The 14632-nt window shown below is 41.9% G+C and overlaps 1 protein-coding gene across 2 annotated transcripts; it reads left to right on the top strand.

Moving 5' to 3' along the window:
- Positions 1 to 413: 413 nt before the first annotated feature.
- On the top strand, positions 414 to 14432 carry LOC116376782 (inositol polyphosphate multikinase-like). 2 transcript variants are annotated; one of them, XM_031838257.1, is made up of 5 exons: positions 414 to 1766; positions 5898 to 5983; positions 8572 to 8668; positions 9575 to 9747; positions 14186 to 14432. In XM_031838257.1, the coding sequence occupies exons 1-5, from the start codon at positions 1529 to 1531 to the stop codon at positions 14303 to 14305; spliced, it is 714 nt and encodes a 237-aa protein (XP_031694117.1). In that variant the 5' UTR covers positions 414 to 1528; the 3' UTR covers positions 14306 to 14432. The 2 variants fall into 2 exon arrangements, with proteins under 2 accessions (XP_031694117.1, XP_031694118.1); XM_031838258.1 differs by lacking the exon at positions 14186 to 14432 and adding an exon at positions 9839 to 12088.
- The last annotated feature ends 200 nt before the right edge of the window (positions 14433 to 14632 follow it).

The following is a 14632-nucleotide window of genomic DNA, read 5'->3' as shown; positions in this document are numbered from 1 at the left end:
TCTAATAACTGAAGTAACAATAATTATAAATGATTGATACATGCTATTGAAGACTTTTTTTCCTCATTCATCAGCGAACCTATTCTGTCCAAATGATCCAAGTGTTGACAGATCTGTTTAGGCTAATGCCTCTAAAAGGAAGGAGTCATTTGGGACAAGGTCTTGATGATTTAGGATATGATGGTGGTATACCACTGGTAAGGGATAACGCTGTTCGGCAATAACGAGCCTGAAATAGTTCAAATAGGTCTTTTGATTCAAAACTGTAAGCCCATTCGGCAAATAAATAGAAATATCTATTTCACACATAAACGCACTACACCGTACGGAAAACGCAATGAAATCAAGGCGGCTGCTGTTGCCGTGAAGGTATCTCGTGTTTTGCGACAGTAACGGAAAGTGTCGCAAACGTGTGGGAGGCTTTGGGCACTGTTTGATACGTAGTAAGGTAGCCGCCTACACTGACCTGGATATCTACAGCTGAGGGGAAGTCTGTCGGTCCCTTTTAATATCATGGATTTTAATACGACAACGCATCGTGTTTGTGCTCATCTTCAACGGATAGCCCTTCGTCCTGAAGGCGGTTGTACAGCAAGTGTGATGTCCCTCTGGTGTGCTGAATTGTGACGCGAGGAGGGGCTTGCTAAGCAGCCTAATGGACAGTATCGATGACTTAGCAATCAAAACCAGAACTGAATATCCTCTCTATGCAATTATATTGTCTCCATTCGCCCTGTCTGCTTCTCTGTTTGCTGACTGGAACTGGATATCACTCTTGAGCGTGTCGTAACATCACCTTTTCATAAAGAAAACAGTATTTACATCTCTGGAGCGAGGAAGTGGAGCTGCGTCAGGCTACCTGAACTTGATCAAGATAAGACCGGACGTTGGGTGACATTGCCTTCGTAATAAAGGTGGCAAACATATTTGTTTTTGACATTAAACAACGATGTTTGGGATTAGACGGAGACGTGACACTTGGCTTAAACGACAGCCGGCTTTTGAATAGCAACAGAGATCTCCGCCTTCATTATTACCGTGGTACCTACGTCGCCCTTCGTTTTATTTTAGAAACCGCGAGCGGAAGTTGTGCTCGGTCCTGCTGTTTTGACCCTGGTAGGAAGTGGGATGTGGCCAGGGTGTATTTATGCTTCTGTTTTAAGATATGAAAATCATTGATTTAGCGCTGCGTCGGGAGCCCTGTTTCACCACCGGACACAGCGGGGATTACGACAGTGTTGCTGTCCGTCAGTGTGGTTGTTGTTGGCGGTCGAAGACGGCGAACACGACCGAAGCTGCTGTGCTGGTTTCGTCTGGACTGGACTATTTCCATGAGGGCTTCTCAACCTCACGTCCTAACAATTTGTGTGCGGGACTGTATTTTGTGCTTACGTAATAACAGTATGTGAATCGATAGTCATATCGTTGACTTTTTTATTTTATATTTTTCTTGGACAAAGACGTATTGCCCCCCCCTCACACACAGTTTTATATATATATATATACATTTTTTTTTTTTTTTTTGCAAATGTCAACAAGTCATCGTCAAGTGATGATGGAATCCTCTCTAGCTCTCGGAAGACTGGAGCTGACCCCCAGTTCAGGCGCTGTTGGGGTCAGCCTGACCCCGCGGCTCACCGGCGGCCACCCCGCGAAGGAGACGTGCGGTCAGCGGCCACTGGGGCCACAAGGCCCGGCTCATCTGAACGGCTGCGTCCCGCTGTCACATCAGGTGGCGGGTCACAAGTATGGAGTGGATACAGTGGGTAAGTACTTACTTCCCTGCAGTTATAACTTTTTTATTATTAAGACCTGGGTACTGAATGTTGCTTGTCCCACCTACATGCAACTGACATAACGAATTGTTTAGGTTCAGCGGACAATTCGGCCTACAAATAACCCACCAACAGTTTGGGGAGATCAATTAGCTGGAAGTGAAAGATGATATTTATGGAAGACAGGTATGAGTGCTGTCAACACGAGCAGTAAATTAGGAGATTTTGTGATATAAGTTTGGCTTGGTGAATTTTTTTCCATGCAGGACGAAGCAGCATGCCTAGCTAGGAGTTAGGATTCCTACACCTGTATTACTAATTAATCAGATTATGTTTCTCACTCTGTCTGTACTCTACTGTACAGCTATAACTACAACTTCACACGTGGTTCCCTGCACTAAATCTGATCTGAGATCATTTGTGGATTTGTAACCATGACATCCCCGTGCCCCGGTCTCCCTCTAGTCTTCACTGGCACACACTCACTCATGTACACAGGACAACTGACATTATTAAAGCCTCCATTGTGTGCTATCAGACGAGGTGCTGAGCTGAGCTGAGTGCATGTTACACTGGGCAGCTGCTGGTAGTCACAGTAGCTCTCAGATGGGTCAGTCAGTAACCTTGATGAATGACACACATTTATGTTGTGGGGCAGGCATTCTCACTGTGACCTGCAGTCAGCCAGGACAAACCTGTCTATCCACCAGTTTGTATTTGGCTGTAGTGTTCCTGTTTAACATGAGCCATTTAGATGAAGTGTGTACACCGTGTTTTCTTTGGTGTGGTGGTTCAACATTTACTTCCATTCCCTGTGTTGAATTACAGACTCACCAGGACTGTAAGCAGAAGTTTCCTGCCTGTTGTGTTTTTTTTAATGATATATATATATATATATATATATATATATATATATATATATATATATATATATGAGAATGAGTTTCAGTCTCAACTAGTAATGCTGGTAATCAGTTATAACTTCATGAGCTCCTTGTGACACCAGGGACCATAAATCAATGCACCAGGTTCAGTTAAATGCTGCATGATTTTCCTCTGTGGGTAATCAGTCAGTGTGAACACAAAATGGAGCAGAAGTAAAACGCAGTAATGTATCACCTTTGCTAGAGCTATAGTGATAAGTTCATTAATTGTTTACATGATTCACAGAAAATTAGAAATGTCTCACCATTATAATATGCGTTGTTGTATATTGGTCCCAAGAAGTAAAGGAAGGTTGCACCAATCCACCGCTTTCTCTCCCGATACCAGTTTGATACCTCAACTCTCTTTTGCCCAAATATAAAATGTGTGTACCTCACCACGGGGAACTTCCTGGAACTCTGCATTAGCAGAGTCACCTGGATCCAAATACCTCAGTTCTTCTTATTAATGCCTGTCTCCATTGTATTCGTAGATATAAAGAGTTTCCACACATTTCCTGGTTCCAGCTTCTCCAGTTTAACCAGTTTCTGTTTTTATTGTTTGCCCATAGTCAATTTTTACTTTCCCTTATACAAATTGTTGTATTTATTAGCCGTCATCAAATAACTAAAAAAGACAAAAGTTAACTGTCCCGTTTATTTATTCAGAAGGAGGTGAGATGTCTCCTCAGCTTCCACCGTCTTCAGCTCCAGAAAAAGCCGATATGTAGAAGTCTTTCTTACCACTTGTTGCTAGATTTACTAGCCCAACGAGGTATTTTACCGTCCCAGGCAATATATAAATAAATATATTTGGGGTTTGGACTAACTGTTCATCACCCCGGCCTCTCGGATGGGAATTCTTCACAGTATTGTGACATTCTATAAACTAAAAAATCAATCGATAAATTCAAACAATCATTGATTGAGTTATCAATAATGAAAACAATCATTAGCCCTAAAGCTATATTGCATAACATTTATTTGCTAGTCACTTAATTCCCCCAAATATTCCAAATGGAAAATGACATGAATAGGTATTTGCCAGGCTGGCAACCAGGCATCAACATTTGGTTGCTGTCACTGAAATAATGCTTGCCATTTTTAGCCATCTTATATTTTGAGTAATGGGACATGTATACATCTCAGCTCAAAGACGGAGGGACACTTTGCCTCCCAGGACAAATGTCCTTTGTCTTTGTCCTTCACTTTCATCTGGTTCTTTGTCAGTTGAATCACTTTGTTTGTGATGTTGGTGGGTTTGTCAGTTTACAATTATTCCAACAATTAATGAAAATGTTTTTATTTTTAGGTGCACATTTGGCTGTTTGCAGTCCTTATTTTTTTATATGTTAAAAAGTGGTTGCCCATTTCTCAAACCGGTTACATTGGTGTCTGTCTTTAATATACTCTGTCGAATATTTCGTCCTTCCACCCCCAGTGCAAGGAGAACGAGGCCTTTAAAGAAGCAGTGATACAGTAATGTGGAATGAAACAATCATTAACATAACGAGGCAAACTAACAGGCAGGGAAATGTGGAATAGACACAGTATTGAGACTGAGCCAGCAGTTCCCTAATGTCTCCAGGACAGTTTCAGAACAAGCAGTGGAATCCTGTTCAGCTTGTACTGTTGCTGACTGAAAGTGATCCTGCTTACTCCCCCCACCCTTTCTGTTCCTCCCCATAACGTCTCTGTTGGTGTGTGTAGTTAGGTCATAATGAAGTTACAGGCTCTGATGCAAGACAGAAAGGCAAAGGTGAAAGTCTGCTGTGTGACTCAGTAGTCCTCACCTGTGAGCTGCTGCATGGTGATTGTTCATGTGGAAGGCGGGGCAGGTCTTTGGAACAATTTAACCTGCATGAAGCTACAACTGTCTTCACGACTGCCGGTCAGTTCTTCACAAAGGACGGCTGGTCACTATGGTTTGAGTGTTCTGAGGTAGAGAACCAGTACCAGTCCTTTCAGAATGAGGCAAACATTTACAGTGGGTGGACATTTCAGCAAGACAATGATCCAAACACAGCCAACGAAACTCTCAATTGGTTTCAGAGAAAGAAAATAAAGCTGCTAGAATGGCCCAGACGATCACCTGACTTGAATCCAATAGAAAATCTATGGAAAGAACTAAAGATCAGAGTTCATAGAAGAGGCCCACGGAACCATCAAGACCTGAATACTGTGTGGAAGAATGGGTCAAAACCACACCTGAGCAATGCATGCAACTAGTTTCTCCATACGACGGGCTGTTTTTCCGGTGTAACCGGTAACTCCACACATGCCGTGGAGCTCTAAATGTTTGCAGAGAGAGACATCATGTTTCTGACTGTTAGAGCCAAATATGGTGTTGTAAATACAACTGTATTTCTCATGTGTTGGGTGGCGCTGTACTAACGTCCTGGGCGCAGGTATACAGTATAGGTCCTGAAATCACCGTTGTTGTCAGGTGTTTGACCCCGGAAGGGTAAAGGGTTTTGACCGCTTTACGGTAACAGTTTGAAGTGTTTCGGTAAATGCTCCGTTTAATGTCGGTTGAAAGAACGGGACTGTCTTTACGTTGTTCCACGCCGAGAAAATAAACAAACTCTCGTTCAACAAACTTGTCTGTGGATGATGTACCTAATGCGACACACATCAATTGTGACCTCCGGTCATCTAGACGTACAACCAGTGCGTCAACCAGGTCCTACCAGTACCTTACAGTAGAAGACTGGGCTTCTTTAACACGGACTATCCTAGACGGCTTTCTGAATACCAGAGTCCATGTATTTCTTTCCTGTCTACCTGCTCAGCAATCTGATTGAACTTGTGAACAAAGAGTGATTGTTTGTGAGGATGAGTTTCTCATTGACAGCTCATGGAGACCGATCTGTATTAAAGGCCTCATGCTGCTCTCTGTCTTCCTCTCTCAGAAATCACCCCATCCTTTTCTCTTCTTATTCTTAGTCCACATAGTGCTCCCTCAGAGTTCATGATTCAACATTAAACATTAACTTCAGTTGTGCAGAGCCAAGTGTTTCTGTTTGAATGCACGATGTGTTTTACATTTACAGAGATTCACTGCTCACGGACATGCAATAGATTTTGACTGTGCTTCAGTACAAGGGTTGGAAACAGAGGACCGGGTGCTTCTTGTCAGCTGTTACTTCTTATTCTTCACCGCTTGATTTTTTTAGTGGCATCTTTGTATTTGTTGCAGGCATTTTGCAGCATCCAGACGGAACAGTCCTGAAGCAGCTTCAGCCTCCACCCAGAGGTCCACGAGAGATGCAGTTTTACAGCACGGTAACAGCCTCTACAACAGTATCAACACCTGTAAAATGGTTATAGACATGACAACAAGTGTTTATATATTGACTAGCTTTATTATGTGTATTGAATAAAGTGTTACAAATCATTTTTTAAAGAATAAATCCGGTAACAATCTAGGTGAGATTAAGGTTGTAGTGATACAATATGTAACACACCTTCTGTAACTTCACCATTTCTTTAGTGCATGAGCTGTTGCCAAACAGAAAAGTCAAGCAAAGTGCTTCATTGTCCAAAATATCAATGAGAACAATGCACCTAATGCGAGAACATTTTCGTACTGTTAACTTTCTTTTCCTTTCTGTGAGTACGGGTGAGCCTTTATATTCAGCAAACACTCCTAACTTTGACTTAAACCGTGTAAACGACCAGCGGGAACATGATGAATGTGAATAAATGAGCGTGTGTTCTAGATTAGCATAATCATCGCCCCAATAATACCATACAAGTCTACACGTACCGTCCCATATGTCCTATGATGAAGTCCTGCTCTCTGAGATGCATAACGGAAAGTTTATCATTAATAACGGCGTCAGCAGAATTAAGGGATGTGCTAAAGACGAGGACAAATGAGGAGTCCTGTTAGTGTCACCTCAGCGTCGTACTGTCACTGAAGTAAACAGGAAGTGGTTTCATATGAAAACCGGCTCCCCACAGCCAGGCGTGGATGACTGCAATGGGAGAGGGTCAGATGATTTAAGATGCTCATATTAATATTGTAGTGTTACACAACAGCATCTACAGCCAATTTAAATGACTGGTGATACTGTTGGTCTACATGAATGCATATAGAAGGACATTAGGATGCGAGTCCGACAGGAGAATGTCAATATAATTATTATGACGTGTAATTTATATAGAGATTTTTAATCTCATAATTGCTTCAAAGTAATACAATCCATTAGTGACAAACATAGGATAGCAGCAGACTCATGTTACATCACTCGTAAATTGTGTTCGTACCATAAAATTCAAAACAGGAGGAACTTGATGAGTGCGGCAGGTTGTCCTAGAGAACAGCTCTGTTGGTCCCAGTGGTTCTTGCATGAGGCCCAGTGAGCGTAAATATAACCTAATGCTACACTGTGCATTGGGTGCCTCGGCTTTGGTTTATATATTACAGCTTCAGTTATATTTATGAATGATTAATCTATTATTTTCTCTTTTGAAATATATTACAGTGAAGAGGCACATCTTCAAATTCTTTGAGTTGTTCTGATCAACAGTTCAAAATCCAAATCATTTACAAAGAGCATCTTTCATATTGAAGGCATTACTGTCTGAGTTACTTCAAAACATTCAAAATAGCTGTCGATGATTTATTTTTTGTCAACCAACTAATAGACTAATCATTTCAATTCAAGTTGATCTCTCAGTTCATAGTTCAGCATCACATTGCATATGGTCAAATATCTTCACATTTCATCACGATGCTCTCACACACTGTATCCACTTGTAATTTATAGTTTGTACGCAAATATTGGGACGGACCACAGAATGCAGATCCCACTGTCCTGACTGCATTCTACTCAGATTTAATGCAGTGTGTTCACTTTTCATAAAGACAGATTTATAAAAATCACAATATATCGCCTTGCTAACTGTGGCAATATATTGAATGGATGTGAATGCATGGAGAAATGTAAATGCTTCGTTATCAGCGTAGATATCAGACATTCCACATGGGTCTATGTAATCACATGGGTCTATGTATGTGCGTGTGTGTGAGAGATTTGCTTTGGAGCTTAGTAGCACTGTCAGTCTCAGCAACTCTCAAACAAACAGGAGTGAGTCATGGTGTGTCTGCCTGTCTCTAAAAGGATCCCAACAGGGCTGGGAGTCCACTAACTGTACAACAGGTCACATTTCACACAAATGTACGTCTGTGTGTTGTACTGAACTTTGATCATGTTCATGCTGACACATTCAGATTTTTCACTTTCCATCAGAATAGTTTTTATTTTTATTAGGGTGGAAAAGAATAATTGCATTGGCGTTCTACTGAAGATCCCCCGGGTCGGTGCTGATGATGCATGAGTCCATCAGCAGATCTTTGATACCTGATTCATGACGTCATTACTCTAACTAACACAGTTCTAAAAAAGGTTCTTTCTTCTCCAACGTGAGAGGAACGAAGCCGCTTCTGTATCGATTCTAAAAACTCTGTATTGATTTTAAATTAATAGTTCACACGCAAAGATGAACTCAGTCAAAACTTTCTTTCATTTGCAAAGAGTTGTGTCCTCTCAATGTGCTGGGATGTTGGATGTTGCAGGGACTGAGATGAAGGCAGATGCAGATTCCTCTGGCAGTGTGTTCTTCATACGATGACATTCTTTCTGAAAATTAGATTTTTTTTAAATCGCTTCCAGTGTCGCAATATATTGTAACTCCTTGTGATGGATATTTTTCAGTAGCTTATGACATTTGAAACAACAATTCATTGAGTGACGCACACCGTAATGAAAATAATCACTAGTTGCAGCCCTACACTAAATATACAGTGTCCACATGTAGGTACTGTATAGTATGTTAATGTGTGTGTGTGTGTGTGTGTGTGTTAGGTGTATGCAGAGGACTGCTGTGATCCATGCCTTCTGCAGCTCCAGAACCATCTGCCCAAGTACTACGGCACCTGGTCCTCTCCTGACAGCCCCAATGGTAAGAGACTGACCTGTGTGTGTCCACCTCTCTAGAGTCCAAGTCCAGAATACATGCAGGTCAGGTGAACCGGTTTGTCCTATCGGATACTGGTATATAGCCTGACCGATACTGGATTTTTAAAGTCAATACTGATAAATGGGGGGGCAAAAATCCCAATTTTGTCCAAAACAAACAATGTTGATTTTTGTTCTGTGGGGACAAACCAGATAACTGTAGCACCAGATTTAATGGAAACACTAAAAATACTTCCTACCCAGTTTGGCGTTCCTGTCCTACAATGTCTTGTTATGTACAGCAAGCTGTTCTCATCCACTGCTCGTACTTCGACCTACGAAAAGTACTGCACCGTAATTCATATACGACCCACGTCATCGTGAGCCCCGACATGCTGGGCTGCCTCTTAGCAAGTCAGGTGACGTGGTACGAAGAGCGACAAAGTCTGTGTAGGAAGAAGTCTGGGTGGATGGCGGGGTCAAACATACACAGGACTTTCACCCAGGAGACTGCCGTTTGTGTCGTTTGTGAACCAACAGTCAACTTATTTTAATAACAGACATACTTATTTGAACCTAAACCGCAATCTTTTCTGCACCACAAGGGCTTGCACAGGGGCTCTGATCGCTCACCTAGCTGGACATTTGTAGAACGCACGAAGAGTGAAAAATAACTTCAAATTCACTCTAAGGAAAGATGGTATTGGTACAATTCCAGCTATGAAAGCCGAATACCTTGAGCTGTTAATTCTTCCTCTTCTAAGATATAAAGTCATGCAGTCAATAGTCAAAAAAGTCACATAATCATAAAAGAAACGTGTCATTAGGAATATTCTTTTTTTTAAAAAGGCCAACATCAGTCTCCTATGAACAAGCTAGCATTGCCTCCATACATCCTCACTGTTTCCAGACCTGTACCTGAAGCTGGAGGACGTGACCCGGCGCTTCGTCAAGCCGTGCATCATGGACGTGAAGCTGGGCCGGCGGAGCTACGATCCGTTCGCCTCGCAGGAGAAGCGGGAGCAGCAGATCAGGAAATACCCACTGATGGAGGAGATAGGCTTCCTGGTCCTCGGCATGAGGGTGAGTTTGACCTGCTGGTGTAGGGGATCTCTAATCCATCAATGGAATGGTCTCCGAGTGGGGTTCAGATCACATCTTTGTTTCCTTTCAGGTTGAAACTGGTTTACTGGCACTCCACTAGAACTGATCTGAACAACAACTCGGAGTAATGCAAGTGCAAATGGGATGAAAGGCACACATATGCACTGTCCTTTCCATCTTTGAGAAGTTCAAATGTAATCTTCTTCTTCTTTTTTTACAGTATTCATGGTAGTTCAATGGAGAACTACCATGAATGGTGCTTTGGGGTCTCTGTATTAATTATTATTATTTTATATTAATTAATTATTAAAACTGAATTTGAAGCTCTGTGTGCAGAATGACAAGAATATATTAATCCAAAGCTGGTGACAAAACCCTAGAACTACGGATCAGGGAGGTCTGTCACACTGCAGCCGATACGTTGCCTTCGAAAAGGTTGTTTTAAAGTTTAGATGTGTATGTTGCAACCGCTGCCGTCAGGAGGCCTTTACACACCGAAGACGTGACGAATAAACAACATGATAATGCAAAAATTCTGTCCTGCAAATATTTTTCATCACACCGGCGGTGATGCAGATTTGAGACAGTGGCAACACTTTTTTATAAAGGTTTGAATGGAGTCATACAGGCAGAGGGTCCAGAGCAGCGTCTGGAAGGCTGTCTGAGGTAAACTGTTGCTCTGAGGGAATTTGAGTTCCCTCTGGTAAAGAGTTACGCAATGTGTATGTCCAAGGCTTTTATTGTGAAAGGTAAGAAGAGAAGGCGTAGATCTGGTCTGTTCGCCTTTGTCAAGGTTGAAAGGAGTAATAAAGTTTTCCGTCTTGGTTGGGAGTATGGAGCCTCCGCCTTGATGAACATTATAAGTTTCGAATGTGTCCGTTCCGCACAACGTGATTGGTCGATGCCTTTATTCGTTAAGTACTCAAGAAAAAAAAAAAACGGTTTAAAAATAAATAAATAAAAGTATGTGAAAACTAATCACACAAAATAACTGTAAGCTTAATTGTATTAATTTGCTTGTACTCCGATCACTTTTAAGCTCCATACAGTAAATGTCAACACTTGTTGCACAGATGTGCAAAACAATTTACAACTCTACCAGGGGGCACAGACAGGAAGTAAACAAAATACATTTAACAAACAGTGCAGCAGTGTAGATAAATGTATATACTACTAACACAAATCTTTAAATAAAAGCATAGTTTTCATAGCTTTATACATATCTGCTATTAACATGATAGCAGAAGTAACTGATAACACCTTTCATACGCGGCGTGATGAACAACATAAGGTGCTGTTGAACCTCCTGAAGCAGGTCAATGATTAACTATCTGAAATATGTTGACATTGTTGACTGAGCGGTACAGCCCATAATGCACACGCACACACACACAGTGGAGCATGTAAATAGCTGCTATTCATCTGTTTGTTGAATCTCTGTAGAATCCGACAGTGCAGCAGTAAACACGCCTCATGAAGAGTCAGATAGAGAAACCTTTATCGCTTCCATCAGTTTCCATTACAACTTACTGACAGCATCATCATCCGTTTTCATGCCTGCAGCAGGAAGCAAACGAATTTGCGAATTTGCATTAATTTCTACGAAGTTAATGCTGTGTTCATATTGAGGTGGAACACTGGGCGTTGAATTTGAAAGGCACGGCAGAAAAAAGAACCCATTCAAAAATAAGTTGTCAAAGTTGTTAATGGCAGCCATTGGGTGGGACAACAGTCCATAAATAGATATAATAAATATCCACATTTATCACCATGACCTTACATAAGAGGGAGGGTAACCGATGAAGGTATGGGTGAGAGTGGCTGGTATTCAGCTAATGAAATGTGTCATTTATTACTAACTGCAAGTCTTTGTGTACTGAACCCGCCGATTGATGGTTTGACCTGATCCTCAGTGTAAACCTTATGGCTGTATGTCTCCACCCTTTGTACACCGTAGCGCTCTGACTTTTGTTCATATGTTCTCTATGGATTCCTGTACAGGAGGTCAACTTCATGTTTGATGTGTGCTACAGCAGCGTGGACTGAGAAGTGACAGCGTATTACTGTAAAACATGCACATTTAAACTACTACCCTGCACACGGCCAACTTTCTCTAGCAGGAATGTATGCGGAGGGTGCTGAATTATCCCGTATTGTCTAATGTGCTGTAGTGTAAAAAGGAACTTAACTTTAGGCAGTACCAATCCACAGTTTTATATGAACAACAGATCAGATGATTATTTATAATGTTTCAAAAAGAAGTCTGGTTGTATAGAAGTCTATGAGAAAATGACTCTACTTCTCTCTTGATTTATTACCTCAGTAAACATGAGTTTATGGTCTCAATCTCTAGTTTCAAGTCTTCTTCAATAAGCAAGCAAGCAAAAAGCATGATGTTCATTTAGTAAATGATGTCCATTTAGAGTCAAACAGACCATAAAGCAGGGTACGCTTTAGGGCGGGGCTACACAGTGATTGACAGGTCGCTACCAGAGCTGTATACGGGGTCTCAACATCACTCCTCCACATTCCAAATATGGTAACTTCTGTTCACTGGTTCCAAAAAAGCCAAGATGGCAACGGCCAAACCGCCGAACTCAAGGCTTCAAAACGGCAGTCCACAAACCAATGGATGACGTCACCATGATGACGTCCTCTTCTGATAGTCTATGGTATAAAGCCACTGTACACTAGCTGCTCAGCACCAAACAGCAGACCGTTGGATACTTTGGTCATAGTTTAGTTTGTTCAGCTTCCCCCCCGGTGGCCAAAAGACAATCCAGCGCCGCTTTAACTAAAACCAGTAACGCCACAAGGTACAAATACTCCGTTACTACATTCAACATGTTACTTGACTAAAAGTGCAGTAGCACTATGAGGCAAACATACTGTTGAAGAAAGATAGAAGTCTTCTTAGAAATTAAAAAGTTGAATTCATAAACAATATTAAATGTGTGCTTTTCAAATCTCTATGAAGTAATTTAAAGTAGAAGTATCTCAAGATTGTACTTAAGTACAGTACTTCAGTAGCTCCAGTAGTTTCAGAAATGTATTTTGTGGGTGTGAATGAAGTTGTGTGTTAAAATGGGCTCAGAGGTCCAAGCTGTCCTCAGATGGTCAAAGAACAGAGATAAATCAGTAAAGTTGGGCTAAACTGTGCCCTAGAACAGGGAGTGGTGCTTTGAGTAGTTCCCATACTGTGTGTTTAGAGAGGAGACTAATTGGTGGTAATGACCTCCCTGATGGAGGAGTGATAGTGTGGGAGGAGGAGAGTCGGAGGAAGATAAGAAGAGGTGATTAAGAGGTGATTACTGCTGAGCAGAGAATCTTCCTGTGAAGCGTTTCCCTCTCTCAAGCACGCACTAGAAACGTGCCACCCTGTAATAAAGTTGCGGCTTTTATATGAACTTTTATTTGGTTGTATATTAGATCATGGATTGAGATGGGTAAATAATTATGTTGCAGATCATTTTCAATAATCTGATTGACTCCATCTAAAGTCATAATTGTATTGTCATTCTTTCATTGTGACTCTTGTGTCTGGTTATGACTTCATGCATGTGGATCACCCTAAAACGCCTGGGTCATGATCCAGCTTACTGACAGGACGCTGCACTTCTGCAGGTTGGTCCTTAAGGACAAAACAAATTGCTAAAGGACTCGAAAAAAACATCCAGACTCGAGTCATATAGTCAGCGTAGATGGAGTTTGGAGAAACAGCAGTAGTACCAGCGCGGGACTAAAGCACTGTGCTGCTGTGGACGGGGGCAGCAGCAAAATGTGTTTTTGACACTGAAAGAAAATCTAAATCTGTTTAAGTGTACGCTGATTTTGTAATACTTTTGCAGGTTTACCTTGCCGTCAGACAGCTACATGGTCTATGGTTCACACAGGGAACTGAAGCCTGTTTTCTGTGCTCCAGCTGTGTTTGGAAGGGTTAGTTCACCAAAGTCACACACTAACACAAACAAGCTCACCCGTTGAGGCAGCGGTGGACCAGCAACTCCTGTGTCCTGCGAGGTCAACTTTCAGTTAATTTCAATGGAGTCTGGTGGCTTTGACCAGTGCATAGGTGGATACAAGGTGAACCGTCCAAACAATACTCTAAATATAGTGCACACTAAGGGTCTAAAACACATTGTCCTGTCAGCGGTAGTCAGTCCCATGCTGCGGAGGCAGGTGTGAGTGCAGCTATGGACCACTAGATGGAGTCAGTGTTTCATCAGTTAGAGAGAAGCAGCACTTCAGTGGTGGTCAGCGTGCATCTCCACACATCTGTCACTGTATGCTGTGAGTTGAGAGAATAAGACTGTGCTGTGAGCAATAGGACCTGTTCCACACAATACGACACGCGTATGTATATATGAAAACCTTCATTAGCATTTTGTGCCATGTTGTTTGTCTTCTTCTAATTCAGGTGTATAAGATGTGCAGTGACACGTTTGACTCCTACAACCAGCACTACGGGAGGGGACTGGTTCAGGACTCCATTAAAGACGGTGTGTGTGTGTGTGTGTGTGTGATTTATGAGATTTAATAAGTGATCTACCACCACTGACAATAAAGTGTAGGAGGAACTTTTCCGAATAATTTAAGTATATGTAACTCTCTCCTCTTCCCTTTCCTCTTCGCTAAACTCCTCTCCTCTCCTCTTACCTTTTCTCCTACCTCCTCTCCTCTTCTCTTTCATCTTTCCTTTTGTTTCCTTTCCTGTCTTCTTTCCTTTCCTTTACTCTCCTCTTTCCTCTCTTGGTCTCTTTCATCCACCTTTCCTCTCCTCTCCCTAAACTCTTCTCCTGTACTCTTACCTTTCCTTCTCCTCCCCTCTCTTTCCCCACACCTTTCCTCCTCTCCTCTTCCCTTT

The sequence above is a fragment of the Anarrhichthys ocellatus genome, unplaced genomic scaffold (genome assembly GCF_004355925.1).
Source record: "Anarrhichthys ocellatus isolate YVR2014 unplaced genomic scaffold, GSC_Weel_1.0 scaffold607, whole genome shotgun sequence".
NCBI classification, from domain to species: domain Eukaryota; kingdom Metazoa; phylum Chordata; class Actinopteri; order Perciformes; family Anarhichadidae; genus Anarrhichthys; species Anarrhichthys ocellatus.
This window is presented reverse-complemented; position numbering and strand designations above follow the sequence as displayed.

Coding starts and splice junctions, on each gene's coding strand:
- LOC116376782 (XM_031838257.1), top strand. CDS start 1,529: ATGTCAACAAGTCATCGTCAAGTGATGATGGAATCCTCTCTAGCTCTC. Junction 1,767..5,897: donor GTATGGAGTGGATACAGTGG/GTAAGTACTTAC, acceptor TATTTGTTGCAG/GCATTTTGCAGCATCCAGAC. Junction 9,748..14,185: donor TCCTGGTCCTCGGCATGAGG/GTGAGTTTGACC, acceptor CTTCTAATTCAG/GTGTATAAGATGTGCAGTGA.